Source organism: Mustela erminea, chromosome 7, assembly GCF_009829155.1.
Source record: "Mustela erminea isolate mMusErm1 chromosome 7, mMusErm1.Pri, whole genome shotgun sequence".
NCBI lineage: Eukaryota > Metazoa > Chordata > Mammalia > Carnivora > Mustelidae > Mustela > Mustela erminea.
The window spans coordinates 117,402,425-117,427,548 of record NC_045620.1 but is presented as its reverse complement, the minus strand read 5'-3'; the positions used below and the strand labels follow the sequence as shown (position 1 = coordinate 117,427,548).

General features: G+C 36.5%; 1 protein-coding gene across 4 annotated transcripts in view; it reads left to right on the top strand.

Moving 5' to 3' along the window:
• LCLAT1 (lysocardiolipin acyltransferase 1) overlaps positions 1-25,124 on the top strand; it is a 180,522-nt gene that overhangs the window by 69,572 nt on the left and 85,826 nt on the right. For all 4 annotated transcript variants that reach the window (XM_032353057.1, XM_032353056.1, XM_032353058.1 and 1 more), the window contains one exon: positions 1,494-1,692. In XM_032353057.1, coding sequence (XP_032208948.1) covers positions 1,494-1,692 — 199 coding nt within the window. The remainder of the gene's footprint in view (positions 1-1,493; positions 1,693-25,124) is intronic.

Here is a 25,124-nt window from a genome sequence, read left to right as displayed (position 1 = left end):
ACTTAGCTAATATTCCTTTTAGCCTTTTTTTTTCTTGGTCCTGTGTTTATTTTGAAGTCCTGTTTTTGTGAAATGTAACAAACATAGCCAATGTTTGTAAAACATAAATGCACACTTTAAAATGATCTAGTAAAGTGTAGCTATCAACCAGTTCAAGAACTAGAGTATTGGAAGGTAGGTGGTTTGCCAGAGGGCTGAGAAGTAACAATCATCTCCTCCATAATAGAAGCAGGCACTAACCTGAGCTATAAGATAGTCGTTCCCTTGCTGTTCTTTATAATTTTATTGGCTATATATTTACTCCTAAAATATCTTAGTTGTGGTCTGTTTTAGGAAGTTTTATATATGGCACTTTTTGTTTGTTTTGCTTCTCTCAGTGTTATGCTAGTGAGCCATCTCTGTTGTAGATACCTGTAGTTCGTTTACTTGCATTGTTGCTCCATATTCTGTTATATGCTGTACTGCAGTTTATGTGCTCAGTACTTCCACAAAGGTTTTCAATCCCTTTTTTCCATTAATAGTGAAGTCATATTTTATCTAGTAAATTTTTTACTTAAAAATTACTAGAGAATTTAAATAAGAGATTGAAATTAATAATCAGGTTTTCTTATTTTCTGTTTTTTTTTTTCCCTCCACAAAACCAGTCTGTAATATATTTTCTTCTAAATATTTATGTGCCTGCTTATCAGAAAAGTTCCAAATTCAGTAAATACTTGAGCATCTTCTAGGTACTGGGTACTGGGACTGCAGAAGTTTATAAACATATAGTTATTTTATCCTTTATATTGCTAAACAGATATGTGTATGTGTTTAAAAAGATCGTAATACAGAAAGGTATAAAATGAAAATTTTGACTTTCTGTCCCTCAGCCCTATACTCGGTGTTAAATTTCCTGATTTTCCTTTCTAGAAAGTAATAATGTATCTATAGCCTTAAGAAATTACACAGTGGAATCTTCTTTCATGTCTTTTACACTTTTTTCTTTCTTTTTTTACACTTTTTTATTTTTAAGGTAAAATTATATCCTGAAGATTTCAGTGAAAGTTAGCATTTCTTTAATTAAGAAACTGTCAGAAACCTAAATTAATAACACTAAAAATACAAACAGTGCCTTTGTATTCTCATTCTTTGAGATTAACTTCTTTTTTCAGATTATTATGGAAGCAATAATCTTTTTTAAAAAAAGTTTTATTTGACAGAGAGAGAGATCACAAGTAGGCAGAGAGTCCGGCAGAGAGAGAGGCGGGAGCAGGCTCCCTGCTGAGCAGAGAGCCCAATGTGGGGCTCGATCCCAGGACCCTGAGACCATGACCTGAGATGAAGGCAGAGGCTTAACCCACTGAGCCACCCAGGTGCCCCTAGAAGTAATAATCTTGAGAAACACTATGCCTTTGACTTATTAGAAATCAGGTTTATTTACAGGACATGATATAATTTATCTATGGGAAATCATAACTTTAAATTGTTACATGTCTGTATTATTTATTCCTTAGGCATTGTTGGAGACCATGTTTGGTGTGAAGGTGATTATAACAGGTGATGCATTTGTTCCTGGGGAAAGAAGTGTCATTATCATGAATCATCGGACAAGAATGGACTGGCTATTCCTGTGGAACTGTCTGATGAGATATAGCTACCTCAGATTGGAGAAAATTTGCCTCAAAGCTAGTCTCAAAAGTGTTCCTGGATTTGGTAGGTTATCACAAATTATTTTAAGTTGGTCATTCGTTTAATATGTTACTTCCTGACCCCTGCCCTAAAATTACAGAATAACTTGTTAAACTCCACTTAAGTATTAAAATTATTCCCATTTTTTTCTTACTAGCCTAAAATCATCAAGCACAACAGACTGTTTTAATCTCTTTTTTGAAATATTTAATGTTGAGAAAAGAAGCTCCTTTCAAGGAAGTAGATATGGTCCCAGAGAGACCAGCACTTGGAAGGATATCAATTAATAGTTAAGTAACTTTTTATTGCATGTAATGCTTGTGGTAATTTAGGCCAGAAAAAAATGAACTGACTCATTCAAATTCATCTAACAAATATTAATTGCCTACCGATTGGTTCTTAGCAGTATACTAGTTGCTGGGATTTTCTGAACTTTCCCAATCCATAGCTTCTTTTGTTTTTGTTTTTAAGTTTTCATTTTGCTGGTTTTATACGATATTAAAATTCCTAGCAGTACAGCATGTTGTATGGTAGAGAAGCAGTGGTATTGCAGGATGGCATGTTACAACTTAATCTCCTTCTTCCATTTAATATGAAATGGGGTAGGGAGCAGACTAAATATGTATTCAAACCAGCTGTTCACATACGGGTATAGGAAAACTCCCTGACAGCTTTATCTCTTATATCTCTTTTTCTGTGGTTTACAATGTAACATTGATTATTTGAATTCTTTGCCTTCCAAACTATGCCCTTGTCAGTGTACTGAAATGGTTGAGGGTTTGTGGGGCAAAAAGGTAGGTATTGGCCTTAGAATGGACTAGGAAGGAGGTTTGTACTCTCAGGACAGTCCGATTTCTTACATGGCAACTAACTTCCTTTAGAGTTAACATCCTCATAAAACTAGCATGACACTACAAGGCATTTTATGACCTCAGAATTCATATAGTGTCACATCCATGGTATATTATTGGTGGAAGCAGTCACTACCTTCAGAGATCTAGGGGGAGAGCACAGACCTCAGTTTTTTTAAAATAAAAATTTTACTTATTTATTTGAGAGAGAGAGAATGAGAAAGAAACAACATTGGTGGGGGGGCAGTCAGAGGGAGAAGCAGAAGTTGAGCAGGGAGCCCGATGCCAGACTCGACCCTGGGACTCCAGAATCATGACCTGAGCCAAAGGCAGGTTCTTAACCAACTAAGCTACCCAGGTGCCCACAGACCTCAGTTCTTGATGACAGAAATGTCAAAGACCTTACCAGTATTTCTAAAGCTGCTACTTTCCTGAAAGGACTGATCAAGAAAGAAAGAAGGCACATGTTACCAGTGCAAGAATGAGGATGTCTTGTTTATTGTTCCTGATTCTACATAAAGTAGAGTAACAGAATATTAAAAACTTATGCAAATAAGTTTGAAAATTTATATGAAATCAGGAAATTAGGTACAGAAAAAAATGCAACTGATAATTCTGTCTGAACAGTGAAGAAAAATTAAAGCAGTTTTATATCTAATAAAGAGATTAAATCCATAATTAAAAGTCTTCTTACAAAGGTATTTATTTATTTATTTATTTATTTATTTATTTTTGCTTACAAAGGTTTTTAGAGGACAATGGCAGCAGTCTGATTTTTCTCAGAGTTAAAAAAAGTGATCAAATAGGGGCGCCTGGGTGGCTCAGTGGGTTGAGCTGCTGCCTTCGGCTCAGGTCATGATCTCAGGGTTTCTGGGATCGAGTCCCGCATCGGGCTCTCTGCTCAGCGGGGAGCCTGCTTCCCTCTGTCTCTCTCTGCCTGCCTTTCCATCTACTTGTGATTTCTCTCTGTCAAATAAATAAATAAATAAAATCTTAAAAAAAAAAAGTGATCAAATAAACAGGAAATAAAAACATGTATCACTCATCTCTTCAGATTGACTAGGAAATAAAGAATATCATAACCTTCTAGTTGTCTTATAGATAAATAAATTCTAAAGGCTTAAGAGTAGAGGGACATGGACAACTAAGAAAAAGCACAAGCAAAAGCATCCTTAAAAAGGGAAAAGTCTAATACTAAGTTCCAGAATACTGAACACAGGTCAGGACATAATGGTTCTCAGCACATGATATAGGGAAATGATTAGAAAGACAGTGGGACGTGAAGAGGCAGCCTCAGAGAACCATTGTTTTTGAAGGAGAGTCAGTCAGATACAAAGAGAAGAGTTAGCTCCCCACAGAGGTGTGGCAGTGAGGAAAATGAGGAAATTAAAGGTTATGCAGGAATAAAAAGACTAACAAAAAATAATAGCCTTTCTTCACCACCTCCCCCAATAAACCTACAAAAAACTGCCATAACATAATTTTTTATCTATAAAAGAAATCTCTTAGGTGGAGGGTGGAACTGAAAAATCCAAAAGCTACGCTATAACACAATACTGTCAACTGAATGAAATGTCATCAAATAAAAATTTAAGAGTATGGGGGGGAAAAGACCACTTTGAGAAATACGAAGAACAATAATGGTCAAGAAAATAAGAAAAATGTAAGGGGAATCGATTGAAGTTAAAAAAAAAAAGAAAAAAAGACAAGAAGGCAAAATCCTATCAGAAATAGGAAAAAAAAGAGAATGAAAAATGAGGGGGAAAAATTGTCAAAAAGTAGTTGAAATGGAAGGTAGTCAAAGGATGTATGTCATTAGAGCCCTTAAAAAAGACACTCAAAAGTATAACCCAAGAAAACATTCTTGGCATAAATGACATGAGAGGGGCTTCCAGGATGACAGCATGAGTAGCTCCACAGACCCGACTGCCCAGTGAGATGGTGTAAATTCTAAAACAACGAAGTCTCTCGAGATGGTCCCAAGGACATACAGCAAATGAACATTTATTCAAGAAAGGTTACCAAGATTTGTTAAGAACAATGAGAATCTATGGTATTTGAAACAACACATTTTCTTTTCCTTCCACTGTCAGTCAGACAGAAACTCCACTCCAGACTGGTACAATCGAAAAAACATGCCTCCTTCCCTCTCTGGCTTCCATTAGATGGCTTTCTTCCACAAGTCCTTACTGTCTTCACTCGAATAACTTCATATTGATTATACAATGACTAGGCTCTGTGGTTTTCAAGAAAGCAAATTAAGCTAGAAGTTGCTGGTAAAATAAAAATTTTATATCTGCATATGAAGGAACAATGAATTTGAAGTACAAGAAAAGCACTTGCATTATCACTTAATGCCAAAGTTTTATTTCTGTTTAATAAGTAATATATTTAAAACCTCTTCTCCAGTTAGGTATTACTTTGACTCGAACCTAAGTACAGAATATTTATCTCTTGCTATGAAATTAACATTTGAGCCAAACATGTTTAGGCAGGCTTTAGGAACCATTAAATTTTCTCCTAATGTCATATATACTATTTTAACTTGATTGGCTGGTCCATGTTTAATTTATTTAAGAACATACATTAAACTATATAAATAAAAAATGAACATGATGAGCATGTGTGGGTCATGCTACAGCAAAGAGGGGAAGAGTAAAAATGTAGAGCTTTGTTCTAACTTAAGTTGCTACTAACTTAAGACTACTTATATTTGTAACAGTCTATGTAAGTCTCTTGGTAATTACAAAGCAAAACGTTGTAGTTAGAAAAACAAAAGAGAGAAAGGAATTGGAGCATACCAGTGCAGAAAATCATCAGATCATAAAGGAAGGGAACCAGAGAAGAAGAGAGAACCAAAGACCTGTAAAATAGCTAGAAAACAATGAACACAATGGCAGTAAGTGCATGCTTATCAATATTTACTTTAGATGTGCATGGACTCAGTTCTCCAATGAAAAGACATTGTGGCTGACGTGACCCATCTATATGCTGCCTAAAGAAACTCACCTCAGATGTAAGAATACACACATACTAAAAGTGAAGGGATGGAAAAGATAATCCATGCACAGGGAAACCTAAAGAAAGCTAGATAGACTAATTAAGAGACAAGGTCATTATATAATGATAAAGAGGCCAGTCTAATAAGTTAGCAGTACAGTAATAGTGCAGGACTTTATTACTTTTTTTACAAGTTTTTTTTTTTTTTAATTAAATGGATTTACTTGAGAGAGAGAGTGTGAGATAGAGAGCACGAGAGGGGAGAGGGTCGGGGGAGAAGCAGACTCCCCACTGAGCAGGAAGCCTGATTTGGGACTTGATTCGGGGACTCCAGGATCATGACCTGAGCCAAAGGCAGTTGCTTAACCAACTGAGCCACCCAGGTGCCCTGTAGTGCAGGACTTTAAAACCCACTTTTAGCAATGGATAGATCATCCATCCAGAAAAATCAATAAGGAAACATTGGCCTGAAATGACATGTTAGACCAGATGAACTTTGCAGACATATAACAGAACATTTCATCCAAATTCAACAGAATACATATTCTTTTCAGGTAACACATGGTAACATTCTGCAGGGTATATGTCAACTGTTAGGCCAGAAAACAAGTCTTTTTTCTTTTTTTTTAATTCTGGGTAGTTAACACAGTGTAATATTAGTTTTATAGTGATTCAGCACTTCCATACAATACCCAGTGCTCAACACAAGTGTGCTCCTTAATCCCCATCTCTTATTTTACCCATCCCCTCAACCTACATTCTGCCTGGTAACCAGTTTGTTCTCTATAGTTCAGAGTCTTGTTTGGTTTGCGTCTCAATAAATTTAAGAAGATTGACATAATATTAAGCATCTTTTCTGATCCCAGTAATACGAAACTAAAAGCCATTATAAGAAGAAATCTGGAGAACTCACCAATTTGTGGACATTGACAAACTGGTTTCTCAGGAGTATGTTGTTTAAAGAAGAAATCAAAAGAAAAATACCCTGAGGTGAATGGAAATACAACATACCAAAAAATAAAAAACTTCTGGGCTCTGTGGCAAGAGCAGTTCTAAGAGGGGGAAATTCATAGTGATAAAGGCCTACATCAAGAAGCAAGAAAGATGTCAAATAACTTTACACTTCAAGGAACCAGAAAAAGAGGAACAAATGAAGCCCAAAGTTAGTACAGGAAGAAAATAACAAGGATCAGGTGCAAATAATAAAACTGAGTAAAAAGACAATTTGGAAACAATCAAATTTTGGAAGATGTAATCAAACCGGACAAACCTTTAGCTAGAATCACCCACGAAAAAGAAATCACAAATAGAATTAGAAATGAAAGAAAAGATTTAAAAACTGGTACCACAGAAATACAAAGGATCATAAAAGACTGCTATGAATATTTATATGTCAACAAATTGGACAACTTAGAAGAAATAGATAAATTCCTAGAAGTGTAAAACCTAGCAAGACTGAGTCATGAAGAAATAGAAAATCTGAACAGACTAGTAAGATTTCATCGGTAATCCAAAACCTCCCAATAAACAGAAGTTCAGGAACAGGTGACTTCCCTGGGGAATTCTACCAAACATTTAAAGAATTAATACCAATTCTTTCAGTCTCTTCCAAACAATGGAATGGGAGGAAACAGTTCCAAAGTCATTTTACAAGGCCAGCCTTATGCTTATATCAAAACCAGTTAAAGATGCCTCAATAAAACGACATGCCAGTATACCTGATGAATACAGATGTGAAAAATTCTCAACAAAATATGAGCAAACTGAACTTAAGAATAAATTAAAAGAATACATGACATGAAGGAAGTAGCATTTACCCTCAGGCTGCTTTAATGCACTGCTGTTTCTCAAAGCAAAATATTCTTCTCTTCAGTATTCGCTAGACTTTCATTAAGAGTCATGTTTATAAAAGATTCCTTTGGTTATCATTTTACCTTTGGATGAGAGTTTTGTTCTCAATAAATGCCACAGTCTGAGAATTAAAAAAAAAAAATTAAAGAACTTATACACCATGATCAAGTAGGATTTATTCTGGGGGATGCAGGGATGGTATATCACCTGCAAATCAACCAGTGTGATATACCACATTAACAAAATGAGGGATACAGATCATAAGGTCATCTCAATAGATGCCAAAAGGCATTTGACAGAATTTAGCATCCATTTATGATAAAAATTCTCGGCAAAGTGGGTGTTGAGGAAATGTATCTCAATATCATAAAGGCCGTATATGATAAGCCCATACCTCACATCATACTAAAAGCTGGAAGCTCGAGACTTTTCCTCTAAAATCAGAAATAAGACATGAATGCCTACTTTTACCACCTTTATTCAATGTACTATTGGAAGTCCTAGATATAGGATGGTTGGATGCATGGGTGGCATCCAAATTAGAGGAAGAAGAGAACTGTCACTATTTGCTGATTACATGATGTTATACATAGAAAACCTTGAATTTAGTAAAAGTATAGGGTACAAAATCAATATATAAATATCTGTTGCATTTCTATATAATAAACTATCAGATATTAAGAAAATAATCTCATTCATAACTGTATTAAAGAGAATAAAACACTTTGGGATAAATTTAACTAAGGGAGTGAGATAGCCTGTACACTGAAAACTGTAAGATACTAGTGAAAGAAATTGAAAAGAAACAGATGAGAAGATAATTGGTCCTCATGGATTGGAATAACTAATATTGTTAAAATGTCCATACTACCCAAAGCAATGTACAGATTCAGTACAATCTCTATCACAATTTCAATGGTATTTCTCACAGAAATAAATAGTTCTAAAATTTGAATGGAGCCAAAAAGGGATCCCAAATAGCCAAAGCAAAAGAAGGAACAAACCTGGATGCATTACACTTCCTGCTTTCAAAGTATATTACAAGTCTGTAGTTACCAGACTTGGCATAAAAACAGACACAGATAAGTGGAACAGAATGGAGAACCTAGAACTAAATCTACTCAAATATGGTCAATTAATTTATGACAGAGGAGCCCAGAATATAATACAAAATACACATTACTGAAGAATAAATGGTGTTGGGGAAGCTGGACAGCCATATGCAAAAGAATGAAGCTGGATCACTATCTTACAGCATTCACAAAGATAACTCAAAGTGGATTAAAGACGAATGTATGCCCTGATACCATAAAACTTCTAGAAGAAAACATAGGTAGTAAGTTCCTAAACATTGGTCTTGGTGGTGATTTTATGGATTTGCCAACAAAAGCAAAAAGAGGGATGACATTAAACTGAAAATCTTCTGTACAGATGATGGAAGCCATCAAAAAATGAAAAGCTAGTCTACCAAATGGGAGAAAATATTTGTAAATCATATATCTGACAGTGGGTTAGTATATAAAATATGTGAAGAACTCCTATAACTCAATAGCAAAATAAAAACAAACAAAAAACACACCAAAACCCCCCAGCAAATCTAATTTTTAAAAATGGATGGAGGATCTGAGTAGATATTTTTTGAAAGAAGACATACAGATGGCTGACTGGTACATGAAAAGGTGGTCAACATTACTAATCATCAGGGAAATGTAAATCAAAACCATAATGACACATCAATATAATTACACACCTGTTAGAATAAATACTGTCAAAAGGATGAAAAATAGTGTTGTGAGACTGTGGAAGAAAGGGAAATTAAAATTTGTTCAGCCACTATGCAAAGCCATATGGAGAGTCCTCAAAAAATTAAAAACAGTATTCTGAAGGAAAGGAGAACACTAACTTGAAAAAATATTTGCCACCCCTATGTTCATTGCAGTATCATTTACAATAGCCAAGATAGGAACCAACCTACCATCCCCATCCGTGGATGAATGGATAAAGATGTGAGATAGGAGATTGCTGGGAAAATGGGGGAGTAGAAGGACCCTAAGCTTACTTTGTTCCACTAATACAACTGGATAACACTCACATCAGGGTAAATAACCCAGAAAATTACCCAAAGACTGACAGAATAAACTCCATAACTAAATGTGGAGAAGAGGTTACATTGAAGAGGGTAGGAAGGGCAGAGACACAGTGGGGAGGGAAACCACAGGACTGTCTGAGAGAGGGAGGGACCTGTGGGCACAGAGAGGGGAGAGAAACAGACTGTCACACCAGGAAGCCCTCACAGGGAAGATGAATTCCCATAACACTTGGCTTTGAAAACCAGAGGGGCCTAATTTTGTGAGTTCTTAAAACCAGCATGGCTTAAAGCCTGGAATTTTAAAAATCAGTGGGTCAGCTCTTGGAAAACTTGGAGGGCAGAAGGTGAGAGAAAATAGAGTCCATGCCCTTAAAGTGACAGCATAACAAACAGCCTGGGGAGAGACAGCATAGCAGCCACAGTTTGAAAAATGCCTTAGGTGTATGGGATGGAGAATTATTCAGGACAGAGATCACTGGGAGATACCTCCAGAAACAAAGTAGTGGACAGGAGTTCTTTCCCTTCACTGTGTCCCAGTATAAACACATGACCACCTGCAGTGCAGAAATTTACTATCCACCTTGCTTAGCTCTGCTTAGCAGATCCCCCCCATCCAGCCAGACTTGTCTCAGACCCAGGTCTGCTGCTGGTTCCTTCCCTGAGAACACAGCACAAACCTATCCAATACCTCATCTCCTGGTCCCAGAGTTTGTAGGGCCTTGGTACCCACAGCAGAAGTAGGTTCCCTCTCATGGAGGACCATTGTGTAAACCTTGTTAAAACTGCATGCCCCACCCCCAGCATATTACAGATCTGCCCTATCCAGTACACTCCTGGCTGGAGCCCATTCATACCAGGGCCACAAGCCTGGCAGTGTGCAAGGAGCCACAACAGGGGCCACTACTGGTCCAAAGTGACTCTTTCCCTCCCTTACACCACTTAGATTGCGGCCCTAGCAGTGAGTTGGGAGCTGACAGCTGGTGTGATTGCTGGTTCTACCCACTGACGAAAGCTTCTTGGGACAACATGGGTTTAGCACCTTGTCGTTTGGTGCCACTGCATCTCTGATAAACACCTAGTCTGACTCAACTCAAGCCCAAGGAGGCCTCACACTGGCCCACCAACACCATAGGGACCAAGGAGGCAGAGAGCCATTGCAGATGACTGAACCGAAGGAAAAAGCAGCTCATCCAAAACACACATACTGCATAGAGGAGCCACCCCTGAGCCACCAGTTTCCAGTGAACAGGGACACTGTACTGTAGGACACTGTAGGACCTCTTCTTCATAAGGCCACTACTTTCAAGAGCACGAGACATAGCTGACTTTTCTGACACATAGAAACAGACACAGAGAAGTAACAAAATGAGGAGATAGAGGAATATGTCCCAAATGAAAGGGTAGGATAAAACCACAGCAAGAGACCTAATGGAATGGAAATAAGTAATGTGCCTGATAGAATTTAAAGTAATAGTCGTAAAGATATTTACTGGACTTGAGAGAAGAGTGGAAGACATCTGTGAGACCTGTAGCTAAGATTTAAAAAAAAAAAAAGTTAACAGAGGTGAAGAACACAGTAAATGAAATTAAAAATACATTAGCTGGAATAAATAGCGTGTTGGAGGAAACAGATGAATCTGTGACCTGGAGGGCAGTAATGGAAAGTAATCAAGATGAACAGGTGAACGAAACACATTTATGCAAATAGAGGATAGATCTAGGGAACTCGTTGACTCCATCAAGTGTAGTAACATTTGCATGATAGGGATCACAGAAGAAGAGAAAGGGGGGCAGAAAATTTATTTGAGAATTAACAGCTGAAAACTTACTGAATCTGGGGTAGGAAACAGAAATTCAGATGCAGGAGGTACAGAGATCCCCCAGCAGAGTCAACCCAAGGAAGTCCACACCAAGACACGGAAATTAAAATGGCAAAAAGCTGTGATAAAGAAAGAATTTTAAAAGCAGCAAGAAAAAAGAAAACAGTTATATACAAGGGAAACTTCAAGGCTATCGGTGGATTTTTCAGCAGAAACTTTGCAGGTTAGAAGAAAGTGGCATAATATATTTATGGTGCTGAAAGGAAAAAAATATGCAACTGTGAATACTCTGTCCAGCCAGACTATCATTCAGAATATAAGGAGAGAGAGAGAGTTTGCCATACAAACAAAAACTAAATGAATTCATCACCACTAAACCAGCCATACCAGAATTGTTATACAGGACTCTCAGAGTAGAAAATAAAGACCATAAATAAGAGTAATTAAAGTAGAAAGCACAAAGGCAGTAAAAATAAGTGTACCTGAAAAAATCAGTCAAGTGACTCACAAAATAAAAAAGGTAAAGTATGACACTATATACCTAAAATGTAGGGTGGAGAAGGGTAAAGAATAGGTTCAGATTTAAGGGTCTATTAACATAGACAGCTATATGCAGAAGATGTTATTTACAAATTGTGGTAATCACAAATCAAAAACCAGTAATTGATATACAAAAAATAAAGAGAAAGGAATCCACGTGTATCACCAAAAAAGCCAATTTATGAGAGAAAAGAGGAAAGGAAGAAAGGACCAGAGAAGAACTATAAAGAAATAACCATAAAACAAATAACAGAATGATATAATACATATTAATTGTTTTGAATGTAAATGGACTTAATGCTCCAGTCAAAAGACACAGGGTGATGGATTGGTTAAAAAAAACAAGACCCATCTATATGCTGCCTGCAAGAAACTCATTTCAGACCTAAAGGCACATACAGATTGAAAGTGAGGGGATCGAGAAACATTTGTCATGCCAGTAGCTATGAAAAGAAAGTTGGGGTAGCAATACTTACATCATACAAAAGGGACTTTAAAACAAAGAGTGTAACAATAGACAAAGGACAAAGACACTATAAAATCATCAAGAGGACAATCCAGGAAGATACAACAGTTGTAAATATTTGTGTATCCAACATGGGAACACCCAAATACATGAAACAGTACAGAAAGGAGCCTAATTGATAGTAATACAATGATAGTAGGGGACTTTAAAACCCCACTTACATCAATGGACAGATCATCCAAACAGAATATCAAGAAGGAAACAGTGGCTTTGAATGATACCTTGGACCAGGTAATTTAATATACGTATTCAGAACATTCCATTCCAAAAACAGTGGACTTCACATCCTTTTTTTTTTTTTTAAGATTTTATTTATTTGACAGAGAGAAAGTGTGAGAGCAAGCTAGGAAACAAGCAGGTGGAACAGCAGAGGGAGAGAGAGATGCAGGCTCTCTGCTGAGCAGGGAGCCCAAATGCAGGGCTTGATCCCAGGACCCTGGGATGACTTGAGCTGAAGGCAGATGCTTAACTGACTGAGCTACCCAGATACCCCTGCACATTCTTTTCAAGTGCACATGGAACACTCTCCAGAACAGATCACATATTAGACCACAAACCAAATCCCAACAAATTAAAAAAAAATTGAAATCATACCATGCATCTTTTCTGACCACAATACTGTGAAACTAGAAATCAGCCACAAGAAAATATCTGGAAGCTATTGAATAATTAATGGGTCAACCAAGAAATCAAAGAATACATGGAGACAAATAAAAAGGAAAACACAGCAGTCCAAAATCTTTGGGACATAGTGGCTCTAAGTGGGAAAAAGTGGCTCTAAGAGGGAAATTTACAGTGGTATGGGCCTGCCTCATATCAGACATTTTGTCTGATTTAAGTATTGCTACCCCAACTATCTTTTCATAGCTCGATCCCCTCAAGAAGCAAGAAAAATCTGGAAAAAAAGAAAAAAACCCTATAAATCCTGACACCTAAAGGAACTAGAAAAAGAACAAAGCCTAACACCAGTAGAAGCAAAGAAAATAAAAATAATAAAAGATTAGAGTAGAAATGAACAATAGAACAAAACAATGATGCCAGGAGTTGGTCTTTTGAGAAGATCAACAAAACTGCTTAATCTTTAGCCAGACCATCAAAAAAAAGATAAATAAAAAAGAGAGGATTCAAATAAAATCAGACATGCAAGTGGAGAAATAACAACCAACATCACAAAAATACAAAGGACTGGGGCGCCTGCCTGCTTCTCTGCCTCCTTGTGATCTCTGTCTGTCAAAAAAATAAAATCTTAAAAAAAAATAGAAAGGACTGTAAGGAAATAGTATGAAAATGTGTAGACTGGGAAAAACTGAGAGCTTTCCCACTACAGTCAGGAACAAGACAGGTATGTCCACTCACCACTTTTACTTATTCTGTATATAGGAAGCCCAAAAGATTCCACCAAAAAACTGCTAGAATTGATAAATGAACTCAGTAAAGTCACATGATACAAAATCAGTCTGTTCAATTCCATATATTACTTTTTTTTTTAATTCTTTTTTCCATATATTACTTTTTAATGGCTGAGTAATCCATTGGGTGTGTGTGTGTGTGTGTGTGTGTGTGTATGCATAGTATATCATGAAATATTCAGCCATAAAAAATGAAATCTTGCCATTTGCAACAAATATGGATGGATTCTAGAGAGTACAATGTTAAGTGAAGTAAGTCAGTCAGAGAAAGATACTGTATGATTTCACTCATATGTTGAATTTATTAAACAAAAAAACCCCCAAATGAACAAAGGCGGGGGGAGAGACAAACGAAGGAACAGACTTGTAACTATAGAGAACAGATGGTTACCAGAGGGAAGGTGTGTGGGGACAGGTGAAACAGGTGAAGGGGATTAAGAGTACACTTAACCATGATGAGCACTGAGTAATATATGAAACTGTTGAATCACTATATTGTATACCTGAAATGAAGATAATACTTTAACAGTAGATTTAAAAGAAAACAAAAATAAAACAAAAACAAATGGTATGAATTACACACACACACACACACACACACACACACACACACACAGGAGTATTATTTAGTCATAAATAAAGTAAACCTTGCCTTTGAGACAACATGGTTGGACCTTGAGGGTATTAATGCTAAGTGAAATAAATCAGAGGAAGACGAATACCAGATGATCTCAGTTATATGTGGAATCTAAAAACAAAATAAAACAACAACAACAAACTAGCCAAAACTGAACCTCAGATATAGAGACGACATTGGTGGTTGGCAGAGCCTGGGGTTTGGAGATTGAGCAAAATAACATGAAGGTGGTCAGAAGGCACAAACTTCTAGTCATATAGTAAATAAGTTATGGGGATGAAATGTACAGCATGGTGACGATAGTTAATATTATAGTATTGGACATGTAAGAGTTGCTGAGACAGTAGATAAAGTTCTCATCAGAAAAACATTTGTATCTTTGTAATGATATTAACTAGACATATTGTAGTGATCCTTTCCCTATATGTATCATATGGAATCAGTCTGTTTTATACCTGAAACTAATATTATGTATCAGTTACATTTCACTTTTAAAAAGTAATACTGCTTTATTGGGTAGTTGTGAGGATTAAGTTCCAGTAGAGTGTTATTTGCTGCTGTTTGTTACATCTCTAGTTCCAATGAGAACATCTGCCCTTCCACCTCTTGCCTTATAAAGGTCCATATTAGACTTCTCATTTTTCCAGGGTCTCAGAGACCTGAACTTTTAATCTCTCCACCTAATCTTTACTCCTCCTTCTATACAATGGTATAGTCATTTTTATCACCACAAAACTTACTTTTCTCTTGTCATGAGTTCCTATTAAAGTATTTCATTCTTAGCTTTGACATTTGTACATTTTCCCTCCGCATGAGTTACAAGCTCCTTACAGAGAGGGTCTTCCACATTGATATGTCTTAAAAATTTGTAGACTTGGTAAGATTTCATGAAAATGCAAAATTTAATGAGAACTGATTTTGGAAAAAGATTTTAGAACCTGTGAAGAAATGCAAAGAAAATTAAATAAGGTAAAAATGTAGGCAGTAAGAAACCAAACCAAAACACAAAACACAAACCAAACCCCCAGCAGAGCAGTTTGCAGATGAGAGTTTGCATTCAAGCTCCATTAAAGCTGGAGTTTGCAGGAGGAAATGAAAGGGAAAAGAATGGAAACATCTTAGTGGTCATCCATCTCTTGCTTCAGACTATGCTATATGCTAGACTTAGCTTGTTAACAGTTGCACATGACTTCAGGGAGTATTTAATATTGCTCTTTATAATTATTTCTAAAATAAATGTTTGCCTCCCAGATGTTTAGAATGGGGTTTTCTGGTCTATTTAATTCATTTGCAGATGACTAAAGAAAAAATATTTATATCTGTAGTGCCAGGTTGGAGAACGAATGAAAGTTTGGAATTTGGAAGCTCTTTTCCTAGAGTATAAAAGTAATAGACTAATGTAACTTGCTAGGAAAGAAATCAGTAACAGTGTTTAAATTCCAGATCAGGTTATAAAGAATTTTGGTAAAGTTAAAGAGTTTAGAGTTTGTAAAGAAATTAAATTTTAATCAAAAAAAAAAAGTCCTATAGTCAGATTTTAGCTGTTTCTAATGGTGGTATACACATAGATTTTTATTTTTAGCTAACTTTGTAACTACTTAGTAACAATTAATGAAATATTAACCAGAAGATGCCATAAAAAGTCCTTTGCCTGGTACAGAATTACCAGGCAAATGGACTTTCTGTTCCATTTGTGCCCACACAACTCATGGCTGCTTGATTTTCCTGGGTTATTAATTATACTTGAGTGGCAGAAGAGTTTGAGGTTTTTCCAAAGTACAAAGAGGAATAAATATTAAAGAGACTTTGATTTAAAAAGTGGCCATGTTGTGTATTAAGTTTAAAATCTTCTAACTTGGGGCACCTGGGTGGCTCATTGGGTTAAAGCCTCTGCCTTTGGCTCAAGTCATGATCCCAGGGTCCTGGGATTGAGCCCCGTATCAGGCAATCTGCTCAACAGGGAGCCTGCTTCTCCCTCTCTCTCTGCCTGCCTCTCTGCCTGCTTGTGATCTCTGTCTGTCAAATAAATAAATAGTCGGGTGGCTCAGTTGGTTAAGCAGCTGCCTTCGGCTCGGGTCATGATCCCAGCGTCCTGGGATCGAGTCCCACATCAGGCTTCTTGCTTGGCAGGGAGCCTGCTTCTCCCTCTGCCTCTGCCTGCCATTCTGTCTGCCTGTGTTCACTCTCTCTCCCTCTGTCTCTCTCTGACAAATAAATAAAAAAAAAAAATCTTAAAAAAAAAAAAATCTCCTGACATATGTTTCATAGGAAATTGTCATGTAATTCGGTAATGATAAAATTACAGAATAGAATGGTGAAAACTAGGAAAATCACAAATTGTGACATAAACTTATAGGAAATATGTGAAATTGTGAAATAGTGATTGTTCAGAATGAGATCAGGGAGACGTGGAAGTGACAAGTTCGCCTCTGATGTCTGTTTCTCTGCATTGTTTGTTAAAGGCTGGCAGAGACTCTGAGTGTATATCCAGAAGCTCCTGTGGTGGTCTGCTTTAGCAGAATAATTGAAACTGGGTAGGAGGGTACTCAGAAGTTTGTTCTCCCAGAGTATTAATCTATTGCCAAAGTATTAAATATTTTTTGCTCAATTTGATTTACAGAAATAACTGCAATTTAATTTTTGTAATTTTATTTTTTTACTGAAGTTTTATTTTAAATGCTTTGGTGTTATATAAGCATTTCTGTTTTTAAAGATTCTGAATAAAAATAGTCGGTTAAAATCTGTTGTACCCCTTGCCAGTGTGCTATAGCAACAATAATTATAGCGTACCTTACTAGTAAACATGGAAGGGCTGCAACACGGGGTTGTATTGATACAAAGATAATCATTTTATGTGGCCAAACTTTTCATTTTACTATTTTCATTTACTACAAACTTTTCATTTTAACTATTTCTCATTAATGTGTTTTAAGGATTAGTAAAGTATACTTTGTTGAAATAAAGATGATGCTGCTCCTGCAGTTTTAAGAATTACTAAATTTATGTCACCTTACCTTTTATAACTATTCTATATTAAGCACAAAGAATGGATATTTTCCTATTGAGACATTTACAGTTTATTAATATTAAACTTTACATTTACAGCTTATTAATACTGGACTTTATCTCCTATGAGAGGGAAAATTCCTCTCTTCCCCAGCTTCCTCCTATTTTAATCTGACATTCACTAAAACTAAAATAATTTTTAAGCCATGAAAGTCTTTAACTTCATCCAGTTTGGTGGACCCTTGTTTTTATTTCATACTATATATTAAAAGTATTGTTCATCATGATCAAGTGAGATACAAGGACGGTTCAGTATCCACAAATCAATCACTATGATACACTACATTAACAAAATGAGGCATAAAAATCATGCAGTCATCTCAATAGATGAAGAAAAAGCACTTGACAAAAGTAAACATCCATTCATGATAAAAACTCTATAAAACGATGTGGGTTTAGGGGTCAACATAATAAAGACCATATATGAAAAACCCATAGCTTACATCATACTGAATGGTGAAAAACAGAGCTTTTCCTCTAAGATCAGGGATGAGACAAGGATGTCTTACCATCTTCATTCAACAAATCCTAGCCACAACAATCAGATAAGGGAAAACAATAAAAAGCATCTAGATTGGTAAGGAAGAAGTAAAACTCCTGCTACTTGCAGATGACGTGATATTATATATAGAAAACCCTAAAGAGTCCACCAAAAAGCTAAAAGAACTGATAAATGAATTCAGAAAAGTCACAGGATACAAAATTAAAAATATGCAGAAATCTGTTGCATTTCTATACAATAATAACAGAGTAGCAGAGAGGACTTAAGAAAAAAATTCCATTTCAAATTCCACCAAAAGAATAAAATACCTGGAATAAACTTAGCCAAGGAGGTAAAGACCTGTACTTTCAAAACCATAAAACATTGAAGAAGAAACTAAGGTTAATAACAAACATGCAGACATGTTTTTTTTAACATGCATTTTTTACGCTCATGGAGTGGAAGAATTTATGTTGTTAAAATGCCCATGCTAGCCAAAGTAAATCACAGATTATGCAGTCTTTTCAAAATACCAACAGCATTTTTCACAGAACTAGAAAAAAAAATTCTGAAATTTGTATGGAACCACAAAAAGATTCCAAATAGCCAAAAAACAAAACAAAACAAAAAACAAAACAAAAAACAACAAAAAACAAAAAAATCCCAAAAAGAACAACTTAAGAAAAACAAAGCTGGAGGTATCATAATCCCAGATTTCAAGATATGTTACTCAGCTGTAGTAAAAGAGTATGGTACTGACACAAAAACAGTCATATAGATTAATGGAACAGATAAGTGAGCCCGGAAATAAACCCAGGTGTATAGTCAACTAATCTATGACAGAGGAGGCAAGAGTATACAATAGGGAAAAGACAGATAAATGTGCTGGGAAAACAAGATCACCTTCTTACACCATACACAAAACATAAACTCAAAATAGATAATTGTGAGACCTGAAACCATAAAACTCCTAGAAAAAAAACCCACAGATAGGACTCTCTTTGACATGGCCTTTGTAACGCTTTTCTACATATGTCTCTTCAGGCAAGGTAAGCAAAAGAAACTGTTAGGACTATACCAAAATAAAAAGCTCTTGTATGGTGAAGGAAACTGTCAACGAAATAAAAAAGCAAACTAAGGAACGGCAGAAGATACTTGTAAGTGATTTAACTGATAAGAGGTTTATATCCAAAATATATAAAGAGCTTATGTAACTGAACAAACAAACAAACTAGTTAAAAATTGGGCAGAAGACATGAACAGACATTTCTCCAAAGAAGACATACAGATGGTCAACAGACACATGAAAAGATGCTCAAGGTCACTATCATGAGGGAAATACAAATCAAAACCACAGATACCACCTTCTATTAGTCAGGATGGCTACTATCAAAGAGATAAGAAATGGCAAGTGTTGGCAAGGACATGGGAAAAAAAGAACCCTCATACCCTCTTGGTGGGAATGCAAATTGGTGTAGCCACTGGGGAAAACAATATGGGGCTTCCCCCCCAAATTAAAAAAAGTGTGATCCAGTAATTGCTGTACTGGGTATTAACCCAAAGAAACCAAAACCACTAATTTGAAACAATATATGCAACCCTGTGTTCATGGAAGCATTATTTACATCAGCCAAGATAGGAAGGCAAGCCACTTGCCCATATGCAGTGAAATATTACTCACCCAATAAAAATGGAATCTTGCCATTCATGACAACATGGATGGATTTAGAGGGTATATTGCTAAGTGAAATAGGTCAGACAGAGAAAGACAAACACCAGATGATTGTATTTGTATGTGGAATCTAAAAAAACAAATGGACCAAGCACAAACAGACCCATAAATAGAACTGGTGGTTGCCAGAGATGAGAAGGGTGGAAGTTGGGTAAAACAGGTAAAAGGACTGGGGGTGTAGGTTTCTAGTTACGGAATGGGATGAAGAGTACAGCATATAGGTCAAATAGTTGCGTTGTAATAGCACTGTGTGGTGACAGACGGTAGCTAAAGTTGTGTGAGCACAGCATAATATAGAGAATTGTCAAATCACTGTGAAACTCCTGTAACAATGTATGTCAGCTGTACTTAACGAAATTATTAATGTTGCTTCATGACTCAAAAGGGGAATAAATTTCTAATTGGAGAAGTCTCTCACAAGACTTGGTGTCCCTAACACTCCAGTCCCACTAGTTTCTTTGGTAAACCAAGTCGTCAGTTTTATTACCTGTATCTGGTAAGTGCGCTCATCATTCAAGCTAACAACTTGTTGACCCTTCCTGGAACAAATCTCTTCAACGAGTGTATTTGAAGCTCCCTCTGTGATTCTTTCTTCAAAGGGGGCTTCTAGTCAAGGATTCCTAACTACTTAATCACTATACTGTAGCTGTTACTCTCACAGCAAACTTTCTTGTGGCTTAGCCACAAGAAATTGATCAGTGCTGGCTTCCTGTTGTATCTAAATGATAAAAGATTTCACAGCAGTAACCTTCCTGGTGTGGTTGCATTTATTACTAAACACCTAAAGGCCAGAGATGATGTTTCACTAATTTTGAGAGTGAATCATTTATCTACACATCCCGTGACAGGATAAAAGTACCTGATACCAGCTTTCTCTGCCTCCTAATAACCAGTCTCTAGACCAAAGGGGGAGAGTCTGTCAGGAGGCTCTGGGAAAAATTGCCTCCTTCCACCAAAGGGCAAGATTTGATGAAGGGAGGATGGAGCTGCCCCTTTCCTGCTTGGGACGTTACTGTTAGAGCACATCATACTTGGAGCTGCTGCAACTGTCTTGTGTCCAAGAGGATGGCGGAGTAGACTGTGAGAGCCTGGACTCTGAACCAGCCTTGAGGCCAGCTTTATTTTATGTGAGAAACATAAATCCAGATTGTTTATATGGCTTCCAGATTAGTATTCTGTTATTTATAGCTGAAAACTTGCTTTCTTCATTTCACCAAGCTCTTAAAGAAAAGTATCCAATGATTGATGTACTCATTCGGTAAATTTTATTAAATGCTTATCATGAATCAAGATCTTTATGAAAACCATCAAATGAAACAGAGTATGTTAAACGTATTTTAGTTCTGTGGTTAGATATCGCATTCATATCTGTGTATTTTCAGATGCAAAGCGAAGATCAGTTTCATCTTAGCAGTTTTGCTAGTTTGCAAAATAAGTTATTGTAATTGTTGATTTTATAGTTTCAGTTGCCAAACTTGATCAGCCGAGATGAGTTTTGATGCTTTTTTTGTTGTTGGGGAGGGAGAGAAACCTATTGGGAACAAAGGTTCAATTCAGTTAAATCATGTGCCAGGCAGTATACTAGGATTGTACTTCTTTCTAGGATTACACTGAGAACTAAGTATTTTTTAGGATTGCCTTGAGACCCAAGTAATTTAAATGAAGCTTTTGTTTCAAATTTGTTAGCTGACTTCTTAGCAAAATTTAAGCCCTGTTCTGTCTGGAAGTTTACAGTTTCTTTGGGTGGGAGAAATTACTCTGGGCTTTAAGGTCATTCAGTGAATCAGTTATTGAAGTTGTAATCCAAGCGGTTACCTAAATTGCATGTCCCATTGATGTGCACTGTCTCTAACACTCTAGTCAGATTTGCATTGCTTCAGGATGCTTGGCATCCCAGATGTAAGCTATGAAGCATATTTTGATTCTAGACCTTTTAGTACCCCCTGCGTCTACTGAAAATGAGGAATTCTTTGCTTAGGCTTCAAAAATTTTCTAAAAAGAATGCTTTTATGACAGTGATTTTTTAGGAGAGAGCAGGAAAAGAATTTGGGGAGAGCTTTAGGTTTTGTGTCTGTTTTGCATTTAGTGGAGAAGCACAAACAAAATAAATCTTTCAGTGATCAGTTTGAGCCAACTTTGTAAAGGGTACTTTATAATAATGGTAAAAAGATAGGAGAGATGGACCCAGTGTACTTCGTAGTTTGTTTTGTAAACTTAATGTCAGTAGGTAGTTTGTCCCAGTGCTTTCGGTTGTCCTTTCACTTGTGGCTAAATGAGGTGTCCCTCAACTGAAAATGTTTGTCTTTTTTTTTTTTTTTTTAAACATACAACGGCAACACTGCTGTGCTGAGGAAAAAATGAATTGGCTATTAGATTTATTATATATGTCATCATTAAGGGAGTTAAAAAAACTTTTTTCTCTTGTTTATTCCTTATCATAAGTCATATAGAAAATATTTTCCTTGTGCTTGAAGTCAGATATTTCTGAGTTGTTATACTATTGTGTAATGAACGCCAGGCACGGACATATGATGTAGCCAAGAATTAGAAATGTTCTTCCACAATAAAAATAATGCCAAAACTGTATCTTAGAAATGTTGTTGCTGATAATCTTTAACTATTTATGGTATAGTAAGTGAATCTCAGATAAGAATATTAATGTCTTTGAATTTAGAATGCAAAGTGGTCATTATTGTGTTTCTGTTTGTATGTATTTTAAATGAAGCAAAAGATTGGATCAACAAATAGTTGATTCTTAAATACCTTTATATATGGAATAATTTTAGATTTATAGAAAATTTTGCAAAGATAGTACAAAAATTTTTTTATTTTCTTCACCCAGTTTCCTTGGGACATGTGTCAAAGTAAGAGATTAACATGGGTACAGTACTATTGACCACAGACCTCTCTCAGATTTCAGATGCCCTTTTTCTGTTTTGGATCCAGTTGAGGATCCTGTCATTTCTTTTAGTTACCATGTTTCCTTATTCTTCCTTCTGTGAAAGTCTCCTTATTTTGATGTTTTTGAAGAGTACTGGTTGGATATTTCATAGATTGTTCTTCAATTTGAGTTTGTATATTTTCTCGTGGTTTGATGGGGGTTATGGGTTTTAGGGAAAAGCACCACAGAAACAAAGTTCTCTTCTCATCAGGGAGGTCCATGATATCAACATGGCTTATCACCAATGATGCTACCTGTAATCATTTGGTTTAAGGTGGTTCCTGCCACGTTTCTCCACTATAAAGTTGCTGTTTTTCCTTTTTATCTATTTTTTATTCACTAACAACAGCCTACATACAATGGCTGGGGAGGGGGCACTAAGCTTTACTTCCTAGAGTGAGATGTATGTACATAATTTATTTATAATTCTGTAAAGAAGATTTGTCCCTTCTCATTTATTTACTCACTTAATTATGCCCGTATGAACTTGTTGATACTTTTTTTCTTTGGGTTATAATTCAGTATTATTTATTTTTGTTGTTGACATTGTGTGACTTTGGCCAGTAGGGTACCTTGCAGGTTGGTTCTTGTGTCCTTTTGGGCTTCCATCTTTTTTTTTTTTTTTTTCCTTTTAACTTTCTAGCAGTATACGATTCTTGTATTTCCCCTACCACAGCTCTGGACTCAGCATTTCTCTAAGGAATCCTAGTTCCATTTTTTCAAGAATACTTTAGAAACTAAGATTTCGGCACTGATGGTGCTCTGTAGTAGTTTCCTATTAGTGCTTGTACCATGAATGACGTGGCTTAAACAGTACACATTTATCTGGGGCGCCTGGGTGGGTCAGTGGGTTAAGCCTCTGCCTTTGGCTCAAGTCATGATCTCAGGGTCCTGGGATCAAGCCCTGCATCAGGCTCTCTGCTCAACAGGGAGCCTGCTTTCCCCTCTCTCTGCCTGCCTCTCTGCCTACTTGTGATCTCTCTCTCTGTCAAATAAATAAAATCTTAACCAAAAAAGTACACATTTATCATTTGCAGTTCTGGAGGCCACAAATCTGAGTTGTGACCACTGGGTTAAAATCAAGGCACTGGCAGGACTGGCTTCTTTCTGTACATTCTGTATAGAATCTTTTCTTGACTTTTCTGGCTTCAGTTGGATGCTCAGTCCTTGGCTTTTGACCTCCTTTCTCCACCTTTAAAGCGAGCAAGGACCAGTTGAGTCCCTCTCTCTTTAACATGAGTCTTTTCCTGCTTCCCTTTTCCTCTTTTAAGGACCACTATGATTACACTGGGCCCCGTAGACTAATCTAGGATAATCTTCTGTCTTAAATTCAGCTAATTCTTTTTTGCCATGTCACATACTCACAGTTTTGGGAATTAGGATGTAGACGTCTTTGTGGGGGTTGTTACTCTGCCCACCACATGCTAGCTGTTACCGGCCCTGTCAGTGTGCAGAGCTAGTAATGTACTTGCTGAGGAATTCATTTTCCATAGGGATGGATTTCTTAGATGGCAGTTCATCTAGAAAATTGAATAAATGGCAAATCTTTTACAGCATGAAAGATAGGTTTTAGTCCCACAATAGGAGGAACTCAAAAATTATAACCAAGGAGTCTTATCTTGCCAACAAAAGCTGTCAGTAACTAGGTGTTTCTTCAGTGCCAAGCAAGACTTTGTACTCTCTGCAGGTAGGTATGATAATCTCTTTGTGGAGTCTGTGATATTTGCAGTGAGGGTTGTTTTTATCTTGGAAGTTAATCAACTTAGAAGAGGGATATAGACAGCATAATATACTATAAAATGTTGAATTCAAAGAAGATAGGGCTTAGGGTTTCCCTAACTTTTGTGTAGTGTTTAGCACCCTGACCTAGGTTGAAATTTTAAGGAATACCTACTTGTTCTGGATTTATATGTAAATTATTGTTATGCATAACTACACCCTCAGTAAATACAGTATTTGTTCGTGATTGCTGTGATTTAAGTTTATACAAAAATGTGCATCTGTTTATATCACTCATTCTCATTTAATGGAGGCCTACGGATAGCATTTCCTTGATTGCATTCATTCCCTCTATTCAGCATTGAAAATAAAGTAAAGAGGACAGTTTTTCTGTTCCACGTTGCATTTGGTTTCTGGTGTCACATGTATAGTGCCGTAGTAGATACCATATGAATTAATGACTACATGGACAACAGGGAGACATCAGATCAAATTATCTTTAAATCCAGTTTTTAGAGCAGTAGGTGAGTAGTGCAAATATTTTTGTGATTCCCTTAACTATATCCATCTATGCTGAACTGAAAAAAGAAAAAAAAATGTATAAAGATCTTATTTTATTTTATTTATTTTTTTTTTTTAAAGATTTTACTTATTTGTTGGGGGGAGGGGGCAGAAGGAGAGGGAGAGAGAAACCCAAGTAGATTCCTTGCTGAACACAGAGCCCACCACAGGGCTTGATCTCACAACCTGGAGAGCAGACCTGAGCCTAAACCAAGAGTCAGACGCTTAACTGA